This window comes from Dermacentor albipictus, unplaced genomic scaffold (assembly GCF_038994185.2).
Source record: "Dermacentor albipictus isolate Rhodes 1998 colony unplaced genomic scaffold, USDA_Dalb.pri_finalv2 scaffold_11, whole genome shotgun sequence".
NCBI lineage: Eukaryota > Metazoa > Arthropoda > Arachnida > Ixodida > Ixodidae > Dermacentor > Dermacentor albipictus.
This window is the reverse complement of record NW_027225565.1, coordinates 547959-574387: the sequence shown is the minus strand read 5'-3', so window position 1 is coordinate 574387 and position 26429 is coordinate 547959. Positions and strand designations below refer to the sequence as shown.

General features: G+C 44.7%; 1 protein-coding gene across 6 annotated transcripts in view; it reads right to left on the bottom strand.

Annotated features, from left to right (window-relative positions):
• Positions 1–900: 900 nt before the first annotated feature.
• The window catches only part of LOC139051254 (uncharacterized), a 36905-nt gene continuing 11376 nt past the window's right edge, over positions 901–26429 (bottom strand). For all 6 annotated transcript variants that reach the window (XR_011509290.1, XR_011509289.1, XM_070528249.1 and 3 more), the window contains one exon: positions 901–1940. Coding sequence is in view for 1 of the 6 variants with exons in the window: in XM_070528246.1 (XP_070384347.1) it covers positions 1872–1940 (69 nt within the window). In the remaining 5 variants the exon portion in view is untranslated. The remainder of the gene's footprint in view (positions 1941–26429) is intronic.

Here is a 26429-nt window from a genome sequence, read left to right as displayed (position 1 = left end):
ACTCCTCGCTGTGCAGGGCCCAGGCAGTCACTCTCAGACTTCTGCAAACAAGCACTTACCCGAGCGCCGCGGCGCTGCACACAATGTACCCCGAACGGTTCCCAAGCCCGGACTGCCCTCTGTGTGGTGATTATGCGGACTTCGAACATGTCCTGTGGGGCTGCGCCTCTGCCGGTCCCCCTTTCACTCAAGAGGAAATGATGAAGCTAATTAGTGCCCAGGATCCGACCTCTCAAATCCTGGCAGTCCAGAGGGCTCGCGACAGGGCCGTCAGGTTCCATCTGATGGTCCCCGAGTGGGCCTAGCCAGGTGGCGTGGAGTTTACTTACGCCTATAGTGGACAAAATAAAGTTGTTTCACTCACTCACTCACTCACTCACAGCTGCAGCTACTTAGCAGTCCGACAGAAAACAGACGACTTCCAAGTGGATAAAAAACTGTCCATAGAACTTCAGAAGTTCCGCCACAATAAAACTTAAATAAAAGTTTTCCTATTGGGAGACCATATTATACAGTGAAGCTCCAAGTAACCTGACTAATATAGTCTCCCTACCGTCATCAGCTTATTTGATGGTATAGAACAAACATCTGCGGTACGAATACACGCGCCAAAGAACAGTGAATGCATTGAACATTTCAAGCAAATAATTTTTATACGCTTGCAATGGAGCCATGCATTGTCGTAAAAGCACCTGCAAGTGCTGTCTCTCGAAGGCAACTTGGCCTTTGGACATCATATCATGGCAGAAATTTCTTTTTAGTTGACTAGAATACAGTACATCCTTCCTCAAATGTTTCCTTATGACAGATTTTCCATTCTGTTTAATATGCAAAATCACCAAGAATATGGTTCATTAAACCTTGTTTGCTGGTACAGTGTCAAAAGAACTGCACAAGAAGTTTCTTTAACCACATGGGGGTCAAGGATCTTTTGTGAACATTTCAGCACTCTAATTACACAAAACACAATCTTGCAGCCCGTTAGGATTTCTTTTGAAGTCAGCTTGATAAAGCAACGTTCACCAACAACATAGTTCATGGAACACTGACCGCAGGCCAGGGCCTGGAGTATTTTTCGACATTGAAGAACCCTAATTACTTCTGGCGACCAGTTCTGCTCGCGCAATTTCGAAAAACCAGACGGCATCGTTCACATCTTGCATTCCTTCTGGCACACATGCCTATCGCGTGTTTCTTTGTCTGCAAAACGACATCCACACTGCGTACACTCATACGGTGTTTAATCCACGTGCTTTGTTTGGTGGTGACGATGGAGATTTCAAAATGGTCTGAAAGGAACGATCACAGATTTCGCAAACTTTAGTGCTGTTTCCACATTGCGAGTATACATGCCTCTTGAGATTATATTTCTCTTTGAATGATTGAGCACTTTTTCGCATGCATGACGTTTCTCCTCTGCGTGAGCGGGCTCATGTTTACGGAGAGTTGCCTCCCGCGTGTATGATTTACCGCAAGTTTTGCAAATGTAGGGTTTCTCACCTGTGTGCGTGCGCTTATGGTTATCTAGATGACTAGACGCCCGGAACGATTTATTACATATTTGGCACTTGTAGGGTCTCTCGTCTGTATGCGTGCGCTTATGTTGATCTAGATGATCAGACTGCCGGAACGATTTATCACAGATTTTGCATTTGTAGGGTCGTTCGTCTGTGTGCGTGCAGTAATGTTTAGCTAGGTAATCTGCCCGGCGGAACTGTTTACCACAGGTTTCGCATTTGTGTTTTTTGTCAGTACGGTTGCGGCAATGTTCTACAAAGTTAGGCTTCTTCACCGACGATTGATCACATGCTTTGCAAATGTGGGCTGCGTCATCCGTGGGTTCCTTGGCGTGCCCGTGTAAGGCGTCCGGTCTACTGCAAGCATTGCCACAGACACCGCACAACTCTCGCTGTTCCCTTCCTCCGGTTCCACGAGCATTCCTGCAAGGACGCAAACAAAGGAGCTCAAAACGGCCGACTCTTGTTACGAAAGGAGAAAAACACATCTTGACAATTGTGAGGTTGACATACAATCGTGCGTTAATGGTACGGCTACTTCCTGAACCTTAGCGCTAACTTGCTGCATTTAATCTTGGCGCTTGATTTGGGAGCTAGTTTGGCGTAAATTGAACACTGCTGCCTTTGATGGTCTGTGTGGCTAAACTTTAAAATTGGAAAGACCCGTACCTGTCTCACACAGGCTACACAATGTAATAAGTAAAGCGTGGTTTTGGTATTTCTTGCTACACGTACGAAGAAGAGATGCGTGGTAGTGGTGGTTAGATAAGGAACTTAGCCGATCTAAACATGATGATTTTTTTTTTCTCTCACTGCACTAGAGCTGCTTTTTTTCGGGTATAAGCCATTGCAAATAGCCACTTGAGGCTCTGGGTTTACAAAATGGAAATGGCGCAAAGGCGAACTATTCGTTTTATTTCTAACAAGTGTAGGTGGAATAACTTCGTCGGACATCTTACGTATTAACCCAAGTCCTTCATATCGAATACAATGAAAAACTTCCGGGCTCTAGTTTTCCTGCCGTGTTCGTATGAAGTCATTCAGTATTTGACTCGCATTCGAACTGCACACCGTTCCTGCCGAAGGTATCGTGAGAAAAAAACACATATTCATTTCCCACATACGTAGCAAGCATATATACGTCAAATTCTTCAGTGTTTTCATGTGCAATGAATGACATATGCTACAAAAGAAGTTAGTATTCTCTTTTGTTTTTCTCGGTAAGGAATTGAACGCTGCAAGCGTTTAGTTAAGGCATTGATGCTGCGACATCTCTTCAACCGTTTAGTGAAGAAAAATACAACGGGCAGTAGAGCAGAGACAGCGCCTATGGTGTATGTTATTTGTACAGCCTGTTGCTCGTTTCAAATGTCTATGCTAAGCACTAGATCATCATTGGTCGCTATTGTTCCGGTAGTGTGCTTTTTCCTTGTATACCTCTATTTATTCTTGTAGCGGTTGTATACATGACTTATGCAAGGTTATGGTTTGGTTCAAGTCGTGTGGTGTTTGTACGTCATTTCTAATCATGCAAGCTTAGCCGGCTTCAAGACCCGATTATGTAATGAAAAAATTTGAACTATCGAACTATCATATTTCGTTTGATCATCATCATCAGCCTAGTTACGCCCACTACAGGGCGTAACTTCTCCAACTACCCCGGTCATGTACTAATTGTGGCCATGGTCATTAAGATTTATGGGGTTTTACGTGCCAAAACCACTTTCTGATTATGAGGCACGCCGTAGTGGAGGACTCCGGAAATTTCGACCACCTGGGGTTCTTTAACGTGCACCTAAATCTAAGCACACGGGTGTTTTCGCATTTCGCCGCCATCGAAATGCGGCCGCCGTGGCCGGGATTCGATCCCGCGACCTCGTACTCAGTAGCCCAACACCATAGCCACTGAGCAACCACAGCGCGTGGCCATGGCCATGTTGTCCCTGCAAACGCCTTGATGTCATCCGCCCACCTAACTTTCTGCCGCCCCCTGCTACGCTTCCCTTCCCTTGGAATCCAGTCCGTTACCCTTAGTGACCATCGGTTATCTTCCCTCCTCATTACATGTCCGGCCCATGCCCATTTCTTTTTCTTGATTTCAACTAAGATGTCGTTTACCCGCGTTTGTTCCCTCACCCAATCTGCTGTTTTCTTATCCCTTAACGTTACACCGGTCATTCTTCTTTCCATAGCTCGTTGCGTCGTCCTCAATTTCAGCAGAACCCTTTTCGTAAGCCTCCAGGTTTCTGCCCCATATGTGAGTACTGGTAGCACACAGCTGTTATACACTTTCCTTTTGAGAGATAGTGGCAACCTGCTGTTCATGATTTGAGAATGCCTGCCAAACGCACTCCAGCCCATTCTTATTCTTCTGGCTATTTCAGTCCCATGATCCGGATCCGTGGTCACTACCTGCCCTAAGTAGATGTATTCCCTTACCACTTCCAGTGCTTCGCTACCTATCGTAAACTGCTGTACTCTTCCGAGACTGTTAAACATTACTTTAGTTTTCTGCAGATTAATTTTCAGACCCACCCTTCTGCTTTGTCTCTCCAGGTCAGTGAGCATGCATTGCAATTGGTCTCCTGAGTTACTAAGCAAGGCAATATCATCAGCGAATCGCAAGTTGCTAAGGTATTCTCCATCAACTTTTATCCCCAAATCTTTCCACTCCAGGCCTCTGAATACCTCCTGTAAACATGCTGTGAATAGCATTGGAGAGATCGTATCTCCCTGTCTGACACCTTTCTTTATAGGGATTTTGTTGCTTTCTTTGTGGAGGACTACGGTGGCTGTGGAGCCGCTATAGATATCTTCCAGTATTTTTACATATGGCTCATCTACACCCTGATTCCGTAATGCCTCCATGACTGCTGAGGTTTCGACTGAATCAAACGCTTTCTCGTAATCAATGAAAGCTATATATAAGGGTTGGTTATATTCTGCACATTTCTCTATCACTTGATTGATAGTGTGAATATGGTTTATCGTTGAGTAGCCTTTACGGAATCCTGCCTGGTCCTTCGGTTGACAGAAGTCTAAGGTGTTCCTGATTCTATTTGCGATTACCTTAGTAAATACTTTGTAGGCAACAGACAGTAAGCTGATCGGTCTATAATTTTTCAAGTCTTTGGCGTCCCCTTTCTTATGGATTAGGATTATGTTAGCGTTCTTCCAAGATTCCGGTACGCTCGAGGTTATGAGGCATTGCGTATACAGGGTGGCCAGTTTCTCTAGAACAATCTGACCACCATCCTTCAACAAATCTGCTGTTACCTGACCCTCCCCAGCTGCCTTCCCCCTTTGCATAGCTCCTAAGGCTTTCTTTACTTCTTCTGGCGTTAGCTGTGGGATTTCGAATTCCTCTAGGCTATTCTCTCTTCCACTATCGTCGTGGGTGCCACTGGTACTGTATAAATCTCTATAGAACTCCTCAGCCACTTGAACTATCTCATCCATATTAGTAACGATATTGCCGGCTTTGTCTCTTAACGCACACATCTGATTCTTGCCTATTCCTAGTTTCTTCTTCACTGTTTTTAGGCTTCCTCCGTTCCTGAGAGCCTGCTCAATTCTATCCATATTATAGTTCCTGATGTCCGCTGTCTTACGCTTGTTGATTTTTAGAAAGTTCTGCCAGTTCTATTCTAGCTGTAGCTAGGCTTTCATACATTGGCGTTTCTTGATCAGATCTTTCGTCTCCTGCGATAGCTTCCTGGTTTCCTGTCTAACGGCGTTACCACCGACTTCAACTGCGCACTCCTTAATGATGCCCATGAGATTGTCGTTCATTGCTTCAACACTAAGGTCTTCTTCCTGAGTTAAAGCCGAATACCTGTTCTGTAGCTTGATCCGGAATTCCTCTAGTTTCCCTCTTACCGCTAACTCATTGATTGACTTCTTGTGTACCAGTTTCTTCCGTCCCCTCCTCAAGTCTAGGCTAATTTGAGTTCTTACCATCCTATGGTCACTGCAGCGTACCTTGCCGAGCACGTCTACATCTTGTATGATGCCAGGGTTCGCGCAGAGTATGAAGTCTATTTCATTTCTAGTCTCACCATTCGGGCTCCTCCACGTCCACTTTCGACTAACTCGCTTGCGGAAAAAGGTATTCATTATCCGCATATTATTCTGTTCTGCAAACTCTACTAATAACTCTCCTCTGCTATTCCTAGAGCCTATGCCATATTCCCCCACTGACTTGTCTCCAGCCTGCTTCTTGCCTACCCTGGCATTGAAGTCGCCCATCAGTATAGTGTATTTTGTTTTGACTTTACCCATGGCCGATTCCACGTCTTCATAAAAGCTTTCGACTTCCTGGTCATCATGACTGCATGTAGGGGCATAGACTTGTACCACCATCAATTTGTACCTCTTATTAAGTTTCACAACAAGACCTGCCACCCTCTCGTTAATGCTATAGAATTCCTGTATGTTACCAGCTATTTCCTTATTAATCAGGAATCCGACTCCTAGTTCTCGTCTGTCCGCTAAGCCCCGGTAACACAGTACATGCCCGCTTTTTAGCACTATATATGCTTCTTTCGTCCTCCTAACCTCACTGAGCCCTATTATATCCCATTTACTACCCTCTAATTCCTCCAATAACACTGCTAGACTCGCCTCACTAAATAGCGTTCTAACGTTAAACGTTGCCAGGTTCAGATTCCAATGGCGGCCTGTCCGGAGCCAGGTATTCTTAGCACCCTGTGCAGCGTCACAGATCTGACCACCGCCGTGGTCAGTTGCTTCGCGGCTGCTGGGGACTGAGGGCCGGGGTTTGATTGTTGTATTCATATAGGAGGTTGTGGCCAAGTACTGCACCAGGGTGTCCAATCCTGCTCTGGTGAGAGAGTGCGTTACCGGTTCTGGTCACCGGGATCAGGCCGCACTCCAGGCCTGTTTGTGCAATTTTCTCAACAGACGGGTTTTTTTGTATTTTCCGGTGGAGAATTGCGCGGCACAGGGATTTGAATCACGGTCCTCTTGCACGGGAGACGGATACTCTAACGTCCCCGCAGGAGTTAAATTAGAGCAAGTTAAATCCCTGCAAATTATCCATCATAACTTTTATTCAGGCTTCCAAGTGAGGAAAATTATTAAATCACTAAATTTAAGAAGAACACAAGCTTAGAATTTACAAAGTTATCCACATGAAAAAAATACATATCTCAGTTCGATTAGCTGCCTCTCTTGGAGCATCCTAAGCGGACAACTTTCTTAATATTCATTATTAATTTCCTGTAAATCGATACAATATGCCCGAATAGGGCCCAATGATTTACCCATAAAACAAAACATTTTAGAGCGCTGTGTAATACATCAATTCTGAGCGCTTTCAATGTGTTATTTGGTGCAGGTAATCGAATTGTGGCAGTGTTTTCATTGCTGAGTTATGAAAATGCAACTTTGTTACTTGAGGTTCTCAAATTTTTCTTAAGTAGTTGCGAATCTAAAGAACAACAGTTTCAGTTACTATATTGTCCCGGGTATAAAACTATTTACACTGCGTATTTACACGATGCGTATATAAATAGCAGCGGAGAATCCCGAGATGCTGTTGCCACTTCGTCGTCTTCACCATCCACAATTTTGTCCTCTTTTTCCGCTGAAGCAATATTATCACATTTCTTTATATGCCACAAGCTTCAATACTCATACAGTGTGTTGCCAAGCACGTTCATTTCTCTTTTCCAATGTAGTAGGTCCTGAGCTAAGGTATTTGTTTACGCCGACACCATACTGTCTTAACATCAGCGCGATATTTGTCATTTAAGTCATCGCAACATTTATCCCTCACGCAAGTGCGTCAATGCCAGCGTAATTCTTACAGGATTTTTACAGGAAAACAGGAAAACCCTATTTTGTTTCATAAGCCTCGGCTGCGATGAGCGTCTCTCCTTCACAATCTTTACATACTCCATAATGGGGAGTGAGTAAACAGGTTACAAACCTGCAAGTGCACCGAACATTGCGGCCTGGTAACAGGATGGAAAATCGGGCGAGATTGTGCAGCTTCGTCGTTGCGACATGGGTTGTGCGCAGCGCCGTGTGCTGTCCGGTCGCGTTGTTGAAACCGTTAAGGAGCCGTAATCACACACACAAAAAGAAACATTCTTACGCTGAAACTCTTTGGAACACCAGGTGCCAGTCAATCATGATATTGGGCCCTAAAATGAAATTAAATTCTGGGATATTACGCACCAACTCCACGATATGATTATTAGGGACACCGTATACTGGGGAACTCCGAATTAATTTTGACCACCTGGGGTTCTTTAGCGGGCGCCCAATGCACGGCACACGGTCATTTTTGCATTTCGTCCACATCGAAATGCAGCTGCCACGGCCCGGATTTGATACCACGACCCCGGACATAGCAGAGCAACGCCAAAGCCACTACGCCACCACAGTGGATATGCCGGACACATTGTAAGCGAAGGCGACCGTCCAGTAGCAAACAGCACGTATACGAAAGAAAATCTTTGTCTTCATTACCCGTAGTAACTAGGCATTTTAATTGCAGCTAGGATGTATCCGTGTATAGCTGCGGTAGACCATAAGTGCGGTGTGGCTTAGCCCAAGATAGCAGGGCCCGTATAACTATAGTGTTAATGTAACTGCAGCTCACCTGTGCAAAAATTACTTCGTCTGTGTGTGTTTCAGCATGCGTGCGTGAGCACGCAAGGCAGGCTTCTGTAATCAAAATCACAGCAGCTGTACCAAAGTCTATGAGTAATATAATCATGACTTAATTTCACATAATTAGGCCGAATCAATTCTGAAGTTTCACTTCCATTCAAGTGGTGGTACCTGATTACGATAATTGATTGAACTTGTACAACTTTATTTTTTCTTTTATATCGCAGGAACTGGTTTGAAATGTATGAAATGTTTGAAAAGCACACTTGTAGATGGACTTCGGAGCAGTGAATTTTAATTATTTTTTTTATGGAGAACGTGTCTCCGCACTAAGCTCAATCTTTTTCTAGTAGCGTCGCCTCATACAGCAGAAAGTGCGTTGTCAAGTGGCGAACTTCCAGAAACATTGTTGAGTGCATATCTCCTAACTCTTTCTTTTTCTCTCAGAGTCAGTCTTGACGCAACAAATGTTAGCAGCCGACCGCGCGCTCTATGCTTTCCTTAACGAGTACCGCGGCCCTGTAAGATATTTCAAACATGTATTTTAATTATATATGATTTCCTTCTTTCTACATTGGCTTTATCAACATATACTTCAAGCTTTTATTCATGCCTGCTGTTTATATCTTATCATTACTGTTTGTTGTTGCTAGACGCTGGAAAAGCAATCATCCGAAGTGTCAAGCCGTAAATTGATGTCACGATGCAAGCAATAAACTTAAACAAACCTTGCAATCATGTTATCCGTGCTGCAATACGGTGGTCATTTAAACACATCATGCAATACTCAGTTCGTGGTGCTGGTTTCTCTCCTCTCCGAGAGCAACAAACGTCGATGATGGTGCTCACAACTGTGAAGAATATCACAAGTCCCAGAAAGCAGCTCCAATACGAATGAATGCGTCAAGGGCTGCAAGGAAGGCCACTCACTGTATAGGCATGTGGGAGCTGGTGAGTGGCGTGAGGAAAATACATTTCGAGCTCTGAGAGTGAGCTGTGCACTCTTTCACGGAATAAGTATAGCATACAGGAAACTCGGATGTTCCAAAGGCTTCCACCGGGCTAACACACGTGCGTTAGGCAGTATAGAAGATGGTGTTATCACTGAATCTGGAAGGTCCAATGAGCTCACGTTGTATATGTGCTCATTCAACGCGTGTAAAGGACAAATGTGCTGTATATCGGTATTCCATTTTTTCCACGTGACAAGCAGATTGGCTCAGAGCTCGCAACGATATACTTTCTTGCTTTACTTAGCACTTTCGTGACCACGGGAAAATAGGTAATTTTCGGGTGGTCTAGGCAATTTGTTTTCCTGCCACAAGAAATGCTTGATGCTAAACTGTATGATATCGAATTTTAGAGTAAAGCAGTCATCTTTCCGAGTGTCTTAATTTCAAACTACATATTAAAACCAGTATAAAAAATGATTAAAAAAACAGAAAATTGGAACGAAAATGAAAAAGATCGATAGAAACATCAATGCTGCTCGGAGCTAAACGAAGATTTAAAAATCGATATCGTCCATTTTGAACACAAGTGCCGCATGCAATAATCCTGCATATATGCGCTCTATACGCGCCACTTTTTTTTGATACATGGGAAAACATTGGCCCAAGCGAACCGCCGCGTGGCACTGCGGAGTCCAACGCCGAGGTCCACTGCCGACCGTATTACGTGCAGGAAACGCCACTCTCTGCGCGCTCGCCGGCCGTTAATTCTTCCGCGCGGTACAGGACGAACGACAATGGCACACTCCCGACAAGAACTGTGGCCTTTAGAACCCGCCGGATATACTTACGGCGGATTCGGCATTTGGCGCCGGGGCGCCTCGATGCACCGTTTCGTCCAATCATCGCCGCCCCATGGCGCCCCGGTGCCATTTGGCGAATTCGCCATTAGATCAATGCGCGGCAGCGATGAAGCGGTACAGGAAGCGAAAATCCCGGCGGGTGCCTGTTGACGTACCGCGGCGTACTAAATTCTGACGAATCGAATTCGTCTTCCAAGTCTGTGCTACTACCATTCTCCGGAAATTTGAGCCCATTTGCATCGCAATCCGCCGACATGCGAAGTTTCAGTGGAAAAGCGGCGCGCGACGTCGACGCCATCTTGAAAACTGCGAGCGCTCGTCACCCCGAATACGATGGCGCTTTAAAAATCCCCGCTAGGTGGAAAACAGAAACGCAAAAACGAAACCGATAGAAATATTTTCAGTTAGCCCATTAAGTAGCGCTTGCTATCAAAAGTGCTTCAGAGAGATTTACCTAGAAAATACCGTTTGCGTTGAATGGGAAGGGATGAGGAGCAAAGAGAAAGTTGATATCAACAAGGGACTGCGGCAGGGCTGCCCTTTATCCCCACTGCTGTTTATGATGTACATGGTGAGGATGGAGAGAGCGCTAAAAGTAAGTAATATCGCGTTTAATCTCCCATACAAACAGGCGGGTACAGTAGTAGAACACTAGCTTCCAGGTTTATGTTATACGGACGACATTGTGTTGCTAGCTAACAAGCAAAGTGATTTGCAACATCAGGCTAATACGTGTGGTGTCAATCATCACTTACAGCGCATACATAGACGAGGGACAAAAAAGGACGACGAAGTGAAGCAGCATTGCTAGCTAACAAGCAAAGTGATTTGCAACATCTGGCTAATACATGTGGTGTCAATCATCACTTACAGCGCATACATAGACGAGGGACAAAAACGACGACGAAGAGAAGCAGCGTTGCTAGCTAACAAGCAAAGTGATTTGCAACATCTGGCTAATACATGTGGTGTCAATCATCACTTACAGCGCATACATAGACGACGGACAAAAGAGGACGACGAAGAGAAGCAGCGTTGCTAGCTAACAAGCAAAGTGATTTGCAACATCTGGCTAATACATCTGGTGTCAATCATCACTTACAGCGCATACATAGACGAGGGACCAAAAAGGACGACGAAGAGAAGCAGCGCTACTAGCTAACAAGCAAACTGATTTGCAACATCTGGCTAATACATGTGGTGTCAATCATCACTTACAGCGCATACATAGACGAGGGACAAAAAAGGACGACGAAGAGAAGCAGCGTTGCTAGCTAACAAGCAAAGTGATTTGCAACATCTGGCTAATACATGTGGCGTCAATCATCACTTACAGCGCATACACACACGACGGACAAAAAAGGACGATGAAGAGAAGCAGCGTTGCTAGCTAACAAGCAAAGTGATTTGCAACATCTGGCTAATACATGTGGTGTCAATCATCACTTACAGCGCATACATAGACGAGGGACAAAAAAGGACGACGAAGAGAAGCAGCGTTGCTAGCTAACAAGCAAAGTGATTTGCAACATCTGGCTAATACATGTGGTGTCAATCATCACTTACAGCACATACACAGACGAGGGACAAAAAAGGACGACGAAGACAAGCAGCGTTGCTAGCTAACAAGCAAAGTGATTTGCAACATCTGGCTAATACATGTGGTGTCAATCATCACTTACAGCGCATACATAGACGAGGGACAAAAAAGGACGACGAAGAGAAGCAGCGTTGCTAGCTAACAAGCAAAGTGATTTGCAACATCTGGCTAATACATGTGGTGTCAATCATCACTTACAGCGCATACATAGACGAGGGACCAAAAAGGACGACGAAGAGAAGCAGCGCTGCTAGCTAACAAGCAAAGTGATTTGCAACATCTGGCTAATACATGTGGTGTCAATCATCACTGACAGCGCATACATAGACGAGGGACCAAAAAGGACGACGAAGAGAAGCAGCGTTGCTAGCTAACAAGCAAAGTGATTTGCAACATCTGGCTAATACATGTGGTGTCAATCATCACTTACAGCGCATACATAGACGAGGGACCAAAAAGGACGACGAAGAGAAGCAGCGTTGCTAGCTAACAAGCAAAGTGATTTGCAACATCTGGCTAATACATGTGGTGTCAATCATCACTTACAGCGCATACATACACGAGGGACCAAAAAGGACGACCAAGAGAAGCAGCGTTGCTAGCTAACAAGCAAAGTGATTTGCAACATCTGGCTAATACGTGTGGTGTCAATCATCACTTACAGCGCATACATAGACGAGGGACAAAAAAGGACGACGAAGAGAAGCAGCGTTGCTAGCTAACAAGCAAAGTGATTTGCAACTACGGGCTAATACATGTGGTGTCAATCATCACTTACAGCACATACATAGACGAGGGACAAAAAAGGACGACGAAGAGAAGCAGCGTTGCTAGCTAACAAGCAAAGTGATCTGCAACATCTGGCTAATACATGTGGTGTCAATCATAACTTACAGTGCATACACACACGAGGGACAAAAAAGGACGACGAAGAGAAGCAGCGTTGCTAGCTAACAAGCAAAGTGATTTGCAACATCTGGCTAATACATGTGGTGTCAATCATCACTTACAGCGCATACACACACAAGGGACAAAAAGGACGACGAAGAGAAGCAGCGTTGCTAGCTAACAAGCAAAGTGATTTGCAACATCTGGCTAATACGTGTGGTGTCAATCATCACTTACAGCGCATACATAGACGAGGGACAAAAAAGGACGACGAAGAGAAGCAGCGTTGCTAGCTAACAAGCAAAATGATTTGCAACATCTGGCTAATACATGTGGTGTCAATCATCACTTACAGCGCATACATAGACGAGGGACAAAAAAGGACGACGAAGAGAAGCAGCGTTGCTAGCTGACAAGCAAAGTGATTTGCAACATCTGGCTAATACATGTGGTGTCAATCATCACTTACAGCGCATACATAGACGACGGACAAAAAAGGACGACGAAGAGAAGCAGCGTTGCTAGCTAACAAGCAAAGTGATTTGCAACATCTGGCTAATACATGTGGTGTCAATCATCACTTACAGCGCATACATACACGACGGACAAAAAAGGACGACGAAGAGAAGCAGCGTTGCTAGCTAACAAGCAAAGTGATTTGCAACATCTGGCTAATACATGTGGTGTCAATCATCACTTACAGCACATACATAGACGAGGGCCCAAAAAGGAAGACGAAGAGAAGCAGCGTTGCTAGCTAACAAGCAAAGTGATTTGCAACATCTGGCTAATACATGTGGTGTCAATCATCACTTACAGCGCATACACACACGAGGGACAAAAAAGGACGACGAAGAGAAGCAGCGTTGCAAGCTAACAAGCAAAGTGATTTGCAACACCTGGCTAATACATGTGGTGTCAATCATCACTTACAGCGCATACATAGACGAGGGACAAAAAAGGACGACGAAGAGAAGCAGCGTTGCTAGCTAACAAGCAAAGTGATTTGCAACATCTGGCTAATACATGTGGCGTCAATCATCACTTACAGCGCATACACACACGAGGGACAAAAAAGGACGACGAAGAGAAGCAGCGTTGCTAGCTAACAAGCAAAGTGATTTGCAACATCTGGCTAATACATGTGGTGCCAATCATCACTTACAGCGCATACATAGACGAGGGACAAAAAAGGACGACGAAGACAAGCAGCGTTGCTAGCTAACAAGCAAAGTGATTTGCAACATCTGGCTAATACATGTGGTGTCAATCATCACTGACAGTGCATACACAGACGAGGGACCAAAAAGGACGACGAAGAGAAGCAGCGTTGCTAGCTAACAAGCAAAGTGATTTGCAACATCTGGCTAATACATGTGGTGTCAATGATCACTTACAGCGCATACATAGACGAGGGACCAAAAAGGACGACGAAGAGAAGCAGCGTTGCTAGCTAACAAGCAAAGTGATTTGCAACTACTGGCTAATACATGTGGTGTCAATCATCACTTACAGCACATACATAGACGAGGGACAAAAAAGGACGACGAAGAGAAGCAGCGTTGCTAGCTAACAAGCAAAGTGATCTGCAACATCTGGCTAATACATGTGGTGTCAATCATAGCTTACAGTGCATACACACACGAGGGACAAAAAAGGACGACGAAGAGAAGCAGCGTTGCTAGCTAACAAGCAAAGTGATTTGCAACATCTGGCTAATACATGTGGTGTCAATCATCACTTACAGCTCATACATAGACGAGGGACAAAAAAGGACGACGAAGAGAAGCAGCGTTGCTAGCTAACAAGCAAAGTGATTTGCAACATCTGGCTAATACATGTGGTGTCAATCATCACTTACAGCACATACATAGACGAGGGACAAAAAAGGACGACGAAGACAAGCAGCGTTGCTAGCTAACAAGCAAAGTGATTTGCAACATCTGGCTAATACATGTGGTGTCAATCATCACTTACAGCGCATACACACACAAGGGACAAAAAGGACGACGAAGAGAAGCAGCGTTGCTAGCTAACAAGCAAAGTGATTTGCAACATCTGGCTAATACGTGTGGTGTCAATCATCACTTACAGCGCATACATAGACGAGGGACAAAAAAGGACGACGAAGAGAAGGAGCGTTGCTAGCTAACCACCAAAATGATTTGCAACATCTGGCTAATACATGTGGTGTCAATCATCACTTACAGCGCATACACACACGAGGGACAAAAAAGGACGACGAAGAGAAGCAGCGTTGCTAGCTGACAAGCAAAGTGATTTGCAACATCTGGCTAATACATGTGGTGTCAATCATCACTTACAGCGCATACATAGACGACGGACAAAAAAGGACGACGAAGAGAAGCAGCGTTGCTAGCTAACAAGCAAAGTGATTTGCAACATCTGGCTAATACATGTGGTGTCAATCATCACTTACAGCGCATACATACACGACGGACAAAAAAGGACGACGAAGAGAAGCAGCGTTCCTAGCTAACAAGCAAAGTGATTTGCAACATCTGGCTAATACATGTGGTGTCAATCATCACTTACAGCACATACATAGACGATGGACCAAAAAGGAAGACGAAGAGAAGCAGCGTTGCTAGCTAACAAGCAAAGTGATTTGCAACATCTGGCTAATACATGTGGTGTCAATCATCACTTACAGCGCATACACACACGAGGGACAAAAAAGGACGACGAAGAGAAGCAGCGTTGCAAGCTAACAAGCAAAGTGATTTGCAACACCTGGCTAATACATGTGGTGTCAATCATCACTTACAGCGCATACATAGACGAGGGACAAAAAAGGACGACGAAGAGAAGCAGCGTTGCTAGCTAACAAGCAAAGTGATTTGCAACATCTGGCTAATACATGTGGCGTCAATCATCACTTACAGCGCATACACACACGAGGGACAAAAAAGGACGACGAAGAGAAGCAGCGTTGCTAGCTAACAAGCAAAGTGATTTGCAACATCTGGCTAATACATGTGGTGCCAATCATCACTGACAGTGCATACACAGACGAGGGACCAAAAAGGACGACGAAGAGAAGCAGCGTTGCTAGCTAACAAGCAAAGTGATTTGCAACATCTGGCTAATACATGTGGTGTCAATGATCACTTACAGCGCATACATAGACGAGGGACCAAAAAGGACGACGAAGAGAAGCAGCGTTGCTAGCTCACAAGCAAAGTGATTTGCAACATCTGGCTAATACATGTGGTGTCAATCATCACTTACAGCGCATACATAGACGAGGGACAAAAAAGGACGACGAAGAGAAGCAGCGTTGCTAGCTAACAAGCAAAGTGATTTGCAACATCTGGCTAATACATGTGGTGTCATTCATCACTTACAGCGCATACATAGACGAGGGACCAAAAAGGACGACGAAGAGAAGCAGCGTTGCTAGCTAACAAGCAAAGTGATTTGGAACATCTGGCTAATACATGTGGTGTCAATCATCACTTACAGCGCATACATAGACGAGGGACCAAAAAGGACGACGAAGAGAAGCAGCGTTGCTAGCTAACAAGCAAAGTGATTTGCAACATCTGGCTAATACATGTGGTGTCAATCATCACTTACAGCGCATACATAGACGAGGGACAAAAAAGGACGACGAAGAGATGCAGCGTTGCTAGCTAACAAGCAAAGTGATTTGCAACATCTGGCTAATATATGTGGTGTCAATCATCACTTACAGCGCATACAAAGACGAGGGACAAAAAAGGACGAAGAAGAGAAGCAGCGTTGCTAGCTAACAAGCAAAGTGATTTGCAACATCTGGCTAATACATGTGGTGTCAATCATCACTTACAGCGCATACATACACGACGGACAAAAAAGGACGACGAAGAGAAGCAGCGTTGCTAGCTGACAAGCAAAGTGATTTGCAACATCTGGCTAATACATGTGGTGTCAATCATCACTTACAGCGCATACATAGACGACGGACAAAAAAGGACGACGAAGAGAAGCAGCGTTGCTAGCTAACAAGCAAAGTGATTTGCAACATCTGGCTAATACATGTGGTGTCAATCATCACTTACAGCGCATACATAGACGAGGGACCAAAAAGGACGACGGAGAAGCAGCGTTGCTAGCTAACAAGCAAAGTGATTTGCAACATCTGGCTAATACATGTGGTGTCAATCATCACTTACAGCGCATACATACACGAGGGACCAAAAAGGACGACCAAGAGAAGCAGCGTTGCTAGCTAACAAGCAAAGTGATTTGCAACATCTGGCTAATACGTGTGGTGTCAATCATCACTTACAGCGCATACATAGACGAGGGACAAAAAAGGACGACGAAGAGAAGCAGCGTTGCTAGCTAACAAGCAAAGTGATTTGCAACTACGGGCTAATACATGTGGTGTCAATCATCACTTACAGCACATACATAGACGAGGGACAAAAAAGGACGACGAAGAGAAGCAGCGTTGCTAGCTAACAAGCAAAGTGATCTGCAACATCTGGCTAATACATGTGGTGTCAATCATAACTTACAGTGCATACACACACGAGGGACAAAAAAGGACGACGAAGAGAAGCAGCGTTGCTAGCTAACAAGCAAAGTGATTTGCAACATCTGGCTAATACATGTGGTGTCAATCATCACTTACAGCGCATACACACACAAGGGACAAAAAGGACGACGAAGAGAAGCAGCGTTGCTAGCTAACAAGCAAAGTGATTTGCAACATCTGGCTAATACGTGTGGTGTCAATCATCACTTACAGCGCATACATAGACGAGGGACAAAAAAGGACGACGAAGAGAAGCAGCGTTGCTAGCTAACAAGCAAAATGATTTGCAACATCTGGCTAATACATGTGGTGTCAATCATCACTTACAGCGCATACATAGACGAGGGACAAAAAAGGACGACGAAGAGAAGCAGCGTTGCTAGCTGACAAGCAAAGTGATTTGCAACATCTGGCTAATACATGTGGTGTCAATCATCACTTACAGCGCATACATAGACGACGGACAAAAAAGGACGACGAAGAGAAGCAGCGTTGCTAGCTAACAAGCAAAGTGATTTGCAACATCTGGCTAATACATGTGGTGTCAATCATCACTTACAGCGCATACATACACGACGGACAAAAAAGGACGACGAAGAGAAGCAGCGTTGCTAGCTAACAAGCAAAGTGATTTGCAACATCTGGCTAATACATGTAGTGTCAATCATCACTTACAGCACATACATAGACGAGGGCCCAAAAAGGAAGACGAAGAGAAGCAGCGTTGCTAGCTAACAAGCAAAGTGATTTGCAACATCTGGCTAATACATGTGGTGTCAATCATCACTTACAGCGCATACACACACGAGGGACAAAAAAGGACGACGAAGAGAAGCAGCGTTGCAAGCTAACAAGCAAAGTGATTTGCAACACCTGGCTAATACATGTGGTGTCAATCATCACTTACAGCGCATACATAGACGAGGGACAAAAAAGGACGACGAAGAGAAGCAGCGTTGCTAGCTAACAAGCAAAGTGATTTGCAACATCTGGCTAATACATGTGGCGTCAATCATCACTTACAGCGCATACACACACGAGGGACAAAAAAGGACGACGAAGAGAAGCAGCGTTGCTAGCTAACAAGCAAAGTGATTTGCAACATCTGGCTAATACATGTGGTGCCAATCATCACTTACAGCGCATACATAGACGAGGGACAAAAAAGGACGACGAAGACAAGCAGCGTTGCTAGCTAACAAGCAAAGTGATTTGCAACATCTGGCTAATACATGTGGTGTCAATCATCACTGACAGTGCATACACAGACGAGGGACCAAAAAGGACGACGAAGAGAAGCAGCGTTGCTAGCTAACAAGCAAAGTGATTTGCAACATCTGGCTAATACATGTGGTGTCAATGATCACTTACAGCGCATACATAGACGAGGGACCAAAAAGGACGACGAAGAGAAGCAGCGTTGCTAGCTAACAAGCAAAGTGATTTGCAACTACTGGCTAATACATGTGGTGTCAATCATCACTTACAGCACATACATAGACGAGGGACAAAAAAGGACGACGAAGAGAAGCAGCGTTGCTAGCTAACAAGCAAAGTGATCTGCAACATCTGGCTAATACATGTGGTGTCAATCATAGCTTACAGTGCATACACACACGAGGGACAAAAAAGGACGACGAAGAGAAGCAGCGTTGCTAGCTAACAAGCAAAGTGATTTGCAACATCTGGCTAATACATGTGGTGTCAATCATCACTTACAGCTCATACATAGACGAGGGACAAAAAAGGACGACGAAGAGAAGCAGCGTTGCTAGCTAACAAGCAAAGTGATTTGCAACATCTGGCTAATACATGTGGTGTCAATCATCACTTACAGCACATACATAGACGAGGGACAAAAAAGGACGACGAAGACAAGCAGCGTTGCTAGCTAACAAGCAAAGTGATTTGCAACATCTGGCTAATACATGTGGTGTCAATCATCACTTACAGCGCATACACACACAAGGGACAAAAAGGACGACGAAGAGAAGCAGCGTTGCTAGCTAACAAGCAAAGTGATTTGCAACATCTGGCTAATACGTGTGGTGTCAATCATCACTTACAGCGCATACATAGACGAGGGACAAAAAAGGACGACGAAGAGAAGCAGCGTTGCTAGCTAACCACCAAAATGATTTGCAACATCTGGCTAATACATGTGGTGTCAATCATCACTTACAGCGCATACACACACGAGGGACAAAAAAGGACGACGAAGAGAAGCAGCGTTGCTAGCTGACAAGCAAAGTGATTTGCAACATCTGGCTAATACATGTGGTGTCAATCATCACTTACAGCGCATACATAGACGACGGACAAAAAAGGACGACGAAGAGAAGCAGCGTTGCTAGCTAACAAGCAAAGTGATTTGCAACATCTGGCTAATACATGTGGTGTCAATCATCACTTACAGCGCATACATACACGACGGACAAAAAAGGACGACGAAGAGAAGCAGCGTTGCTAGCTAACAAGCAAAGTGATTTGCAACATCTGGCTAATACATGTGGTGTCAATCATCACTTACAGCACATACATAGACGATGGACCAAAAAGGAAGACGAAGAGAAGCAGCGTTGCTAGCTAACAAGCAAAGTGATTTGCAACATCTGGCTAATACATGTGGTGTCAATCATCACTTACAGCGCATACACACACGAGGGACAAAAAAGGACGACGAAGAGAAGCAGCGTTGCAAGCTAACAAGCAAAGTGATTTGCAACACCTGGCTAATACATGTGGTGTCAATCATCACTTACAGCGCATACATAGACGAGGGACAAAAAAGGACGACGAAGAGAAGCAGCGTTGCTAGCTAACAAGCAAAGTGATTTGCAACATCTGGCTAATACATGTGGCGTCAATCATCACTTACAGCGCATACACACACGAGGGACAAAAAAGGACGACGAAGAGAAGCAGCGTTGCTAGCTAACAAGCAAAGTGATTTGCAACATCTGGCTAATACATGTGGTGCCAATCATCACTTACAGCGCATACATAGACGAGGGACAAAAAAGGACGACGAAGACAAGCAGCGTTGCTAGCTAACAAGCAAAGTGATTTGCAACATCTGGCTAATACATGTGGTGTCAATCATCACTGACAGTGCATACACAGACGAGGGACCAAAAAGGACGACGAAGAGAAGCAGCGTTGCTAGCTAACAAGCAAAGTGATTTGCAACATCTGGCTAATACATGTGGTGTCAATGATCACTTACAGCGCATACATAGACGAGGGACCAAAAAGGACGACGAAGAGAAGCAGCGTTGCTAGCTCACAAGCAAAGTGATTTGCAACATCTGGCTAATACATGTGGTGTCAATCATCACTTACAGCGCATACATAGACGAGGGACAAAAAAGGACGACGAAGAGAAGCAGCGTTGCTAGCTAACAAGCAATGTGATTTGCAACATCTGGCTAATACATGTGGTGTCATTCATCACTTACAGCGCATACATAGACGAGGGACCAAAAAGGACGACGAAGAGAAGCAGCGTTGCTAGCTAACAAGCAAAGTGATTTGGAACATCTGGCTAATACATGTGGTGTCAATCATCACTTACAGCGCATACATAGACGAGGGACCAAAAAGGACGACGAAGAGAAGCAGCGTTGCTAGCTAACAAGCAAAGTGATTTGCAACATCTGGCTAATACATGTGGTGTCAATCATCACTTACAGCGCATACATAGACGAGGGACAAAAAAGGACGACGAAGAGATGCAGCGTTGCTAGCTAACAAGCAAAGTGATTTGCAACATCTGGCTAATATATGTGGTGTCAATCATCACTTACAGCGCATACAAAGACGAGGGACAAAAAAGGACGAAGAAGAGAAGCAGCGTTGCCAGCTAACAAGCAAAGTGATTTGCAACATCTGGCTAATACATGTGGTGTCAATCATCACTTACAGCGCATACATACACGACGGACAAAAAAGGACGATGAAGAGAAGCAGCGTTGCTAGCTAACAAGCAAAGTGATTTGCAACATCTAGCTAATACATGTGGTGTCAATCATCACTTACAGCACATACATAGACGAGGGACCAAAAAGGACGACGAAGAGAAGCAGCGTTGCTAGCAAACAAGCTAAGTGATTTGCAACATCTGGCTAATACATGTGGTGTCAATCATCACTTACAGCGCATACACACGCGAGGGACAAAAAAGGACGACGAAGAGAAGCAGCGTTGCTAGCTAACAAGCAAAGTGATTTGCAACATCTGGCTAATACATGTGGTGTCAATCATCACTTACAGCGCATAACACACGAGGGACAAAAAAGGACGACGAAGAGAAGCAGCGTTGCTAGCTAACAAGCAAAGTGATTCGCAACAACTGGCTAATACATGTGGTGTCAATCATCACTTACAGCGCATACATAGACGAGGGACAAAAAAGGACGACGAAGAGAAGCAGCGTTGCTAGCTAACAAGCAAAGTGATTTGCAACATCTGGCTAATACATGTGGTGTCAATCATCACTTACAGCGCATACATAGACGAGGGACCAAAAAGGACGACGAAGAGAAGCAGCGCTGCTAGTTAACAAGCAAAGTTATTTGCATCATCTGGCTAATACATATGGTGTCAATCATCACTGACAGCGCATGCATAGACGAGGGACCAAAAAGGACGACGAAGAGAAGCAGCGTGTCTAGCTAACAAGCAAAGTGATTTGCAACATCTGGCTAATACATGTGGTGTCAATCATCACTTACAGAGCATACATAGACGAGGGACCAAAAAGGACGACCAAGAGAAGCAGCGTTGCTAGCTAACAAGCAAAGTGATTTGCAACATCTGGCTAATACGTGTGGTGTCAATCATCACTTACAGCGCATACATAGACGAGGGACAAAAAAGGACGACGAAGAGAAGCAGCGTTGCTAGCTAACAAGCAAAGTGATTTGCAACATCTGGCGTCAATCATCACTTACAGCACATACATAGACGAGGGACAAAAAGGACGACGAAGAGAAGCAGCGTTGCTAGCTAACAAGCAAAGTGATCTGCAACATCTGGCTAATACATGTGGTGTCAATCATCACTTACAGCGCATACACACACGAGGGACAAAAAAGGACGACGAAGAGAAGCAGCGTTGCTAGCTGACAAGCAAAGTGATTTGCAACATCTGGCTAATACATGTGGTCTCAATCATCACTTACAGCGCATACACACACGAGGGACAAAAAAGGACGACGAAGAGAAGCAGCGTTGCTAGCTGACAAGCAAAGTGATTTGCAACATCTGGCTAATACATGTGGTGTCAATCATCACTTACAGCACATACATACACGAGGGACCAAAAAGGACGACGAAGAGAAGCAGCGTTGCTAGCTCACAAGCAAAGTGATTTGCAACATCTGGCTAATACATGTGGTGTCAATCATCACTTACAGCGCATACATAGACGAGGGACAAAAAAGGACGACGAAGAGAAGCAGCGTTGCTAGCTAACAAGCAAAGTGATTTGCAACATCTGGCTAATACATGTGGTGTCATTCATCACTTACAGCGCATACATAGACGAGGGACCAAAAAGGACGACGAAGAGAAGCAGCGTTGCTAGCAAACAAGCTAAGTGATTTGCAACATCTGGCTAATACATGTGGTGTCAATCATCACTTACAGCGCATACACAGACGAGGGACAAAAAAGGACGACGAAGAGAAGCAGCGTTGCTAGCTAACAAGCAAAGTGATTTGCAACATCTGGCTAATACATGTGGTGTCAATCATCACTTACAGCGCATAACACACGAGGGACAAAAAAGGACGACGAAGAGAAGCAGCGTTGCTAGCTAACAAGCAAAGTGATTCGCAACATCTGGCTAATACATGTGGTGTCAATCATCACTTACAGCGCATACATAGACGAGGGACAAAAAAGGACGACGAAGAGAAGCAGCGTTGCTAGCTAACAAGCAAAGTGATTTGCAACATCTGGCTAATACATGTGGTGTCAATCATCACTTACAGCGCATACATAGACGAGGGACCAAAAAGGACGACGAAGAGAAGCAGCGCTGCTAGTTAACAAGCAAAGTGATTTGCATCATCTGGCTAATACATATGGTGTCAATCATCACTGACAGCGCATACATAGACGAGGGACCAAAAAGGACGACGAAGAGAAGCAGCGTGTCTAGCTAACAAGCAAAGTGATTTGCAACATCTGGCTAATACATGTGGTGTCAATCATCACTTACAGAGCATACATAGACGAGGGACCAAAAAGGACGACCAAGAGAAGCAGCGTTGCTAGCTAACAAGCAAAGTGATTTGCAACATCTGGCTAATACGTGTGGTGTCAATCATCACTTACAGCGCATACATAGACGAGGGACAAAAAAGGACGACGAAGAGAAGCAGCGTTGCTAGCTAACAAGCAAAGTGATTTGCAACATCTGGCGTCAATCATCACTTACAGCACATACATAGACGAGGGACAAAAAGGACGACGAAGAGAAGCAGCGTTGCTAGCTAACAAGCAAAGTGATCTGCAACATCTGGCTAATACATGTGGTGTCAATCATCACTTACAGCGCATACACACACGAGGGACAAAAAAGGACGACGAAGAGAAGCAGCGTTGCTAGCTAACAAGCAAAGTGATTTGCAACATGTGGCTAATACATGTGGTGTCAATCATCACTTACAGCGCATACATAGACGAGGGACAAAAAAGAACGACGAAGAGAAGCAGCGTTGCTAGCTAACAAGCAAAGTGATTTGCAACATCTGGCTAATACATGTGGTGTCAATCATCACTTACAGCGCATACACACACGAGGGACAAAAAAGGACGACGAAGAGAAGCAGCGTTGCTAGCTAACAAGCAAAGTGATTTGCAACATCTGGCTAATACATGTGGTGTCAATCATCACTTACAGCACATACACAGACGAGGGACAAAAAAGGACGACGAAGACAAGCAGCGTTGCTAGCTAACAAGCAAAGTGATTTGCAACATCTGGCTAATACATGTGGTGTCAATCATCACTTACAGCGCATACATACACGAGGGACAAAAAAGGACGACGAAGAGAAGCAGCGTTGCTAGCTAACAAGCAAAGTGATTTGCAACATCTGGCTAATACGTGTGGTGTCAATCATCACTTACAGCGCATACATAGACGAGGGACAAAAAAGGAAGACGAAGAGAAGCAGCGTTGCTAGCTAACAAGCAAAATGATTTGCAACATCTGGCTAATACATGTGGTGTCAATCACCACTTACAGCACATACACACACGAGGGACAAAAAAGGACGACGAAGAGAAGCAGCGTTGCTAGCTGACAAGCAAAGTGATTTGCAACATCTGGCTAATACATGTGGTGTCAATCATCACTTACAGCGCATACACACACGAGGGACAAAAAAGGACGACGAAGAGAAGCAGCGTTGCTAGCTGACAAGCAAAGTGATTTGCAACATCTGGCTAATACATGTGGTGTCAATCATCACTTACAGCGCATACATAGACGACGGACAAAAAAGGACGACGAAGAGAAGCAGCGTTGCTAGCTAACAAGCAAAGTGATTTGCAACATCTGGCTAATACATGTGGTGTCAATCATCACTTACAGCGCATACATACACGACGGACAAAAAAGGACGACGAAGAGAAGCAGCGTTGCTAGCTAACAAGCAAAGTGATTTGCAACCTCTGGCTAATACATGTGGTGTCAATCATCACTTACAGCACATACATACACGAGGGACCAAAAAGGACGACGAAGAGAAGCAGCGTTGCTAGCAAACAAGCAAAGTGATTTGCAACATCTGGCTAATACATGTGGTGTCAATCATCACTTACAGCGCATACACACACGAGGGACAAAAAAGGACGACGAAGAGAAGCAGCGTTGCAAGCTAACAAGCAAAGTGATTTGCAACATCTGGCTAATACATGTGGTGTCATTCATCACTTACAGCGCATACATAGACGAGGGACCAAAAAGGACGACGAAGAGAAGCAGCGTTGCTAGCTAACAAGCAAAGTGATTTGGAACATCTGGCTAATACATGTGGTGTCAATCATCACTTACAGCGCATACATAGACGAGGGACCAAACAGGACGACGAAGAGAAGCAGCGTTGCTAGCTAACAAGCAAAGTGATTTGCAACATCTGGCTAATACATGTGGTGTCAATCATCACTTACAGCGCATACATAGACGAGGGACAAAAAAGGACGACGAAGAGAAGCAGCGTTGCTAGCTAACAAGCAAAGTGATTTGCAACATCTGGCTAATACATGTGGTGTCAATCATCACTTACAGCGCATACATAGACGAGGGACAAAAAAGGACGACGAAGAGAAGCAGCGTTGCTAGCTAACAAGCAAAGTGATTTGCAACATCTGGCTAATACATGTGGTGTCAATCATCACTTACAGCGCATACATACACGACGGACAAAAAAGGACGACGAAGAGAAGCAGCGTTGCTAGCTAACAAGCAAAGTGATTTGCAACATCTGGCTAATACATGTGGTGCCAATCATCACTTACAGCACATACATAGACGAGGGACCAAAAAGGACGACGAAGAGAAGCAGCGTTGCTAGCTAACAAGCAAAGAGATTTGCAACATCTGGCTAATACATGTGGTGTCAATCATCAGTTACAGCGCATAACACACGAGGGACAAAAACGGACGACGAAGAGAAGCAGCGTTGCTAGCTAACAAGCAAAGTGATTTGCAACATCTGGCTAATACATGTGGTGTCAATCATCACTTACAGCGCATACATAGACGAGGGACAAAAAAGGACGACGAAGAGAAGCAGCGTTGCTAGCTAACAAGCAAAGTGATTTGCAACATCTGGCTAATACATGTGGTGTCAATCATCACTTACAGCGCATACATAGACGAGGGACCAAAAAGGACGACGAAGAGAAGCAGCGCTGCTAGCTAACAAGCAAAGTGATTTGCAACATCTGGCTAATACATGTGGTGTCAATCATCACTTACAGCGCATACACACACGAGGGACAAAAAAGGATGACGAAGAGAAGCAGCGTTGCTAGCTAACAAGCAAAGTGATTTGCAACATCTGGCTAATACATGTGGTGTCAATCATCACTTACAGCGCATACATAGACGAGGGACCAAAAAGGACGACGAAGAGAAGCAGCGCTGCTAGCTAACAAGCAAAGTGATTTGCAACATCTGGCTAATACATGTGGTGTCAATCATCACTTACAGCACATACATAGACGAGGGCCAAAAAAGGACGACGAAGAGAAGCAGCGTTGCTAGCTAACAAGCAAAGTGATTTGCAACATCTGGCTAATACATGTGGTGTCAATCATCACTTACAGCACATACATACACGAGGGACCAAAAAGGACGACGAAGAGAAGCAGCGTTGATAGCTAACAAGCAAAGTGATTTGCAAC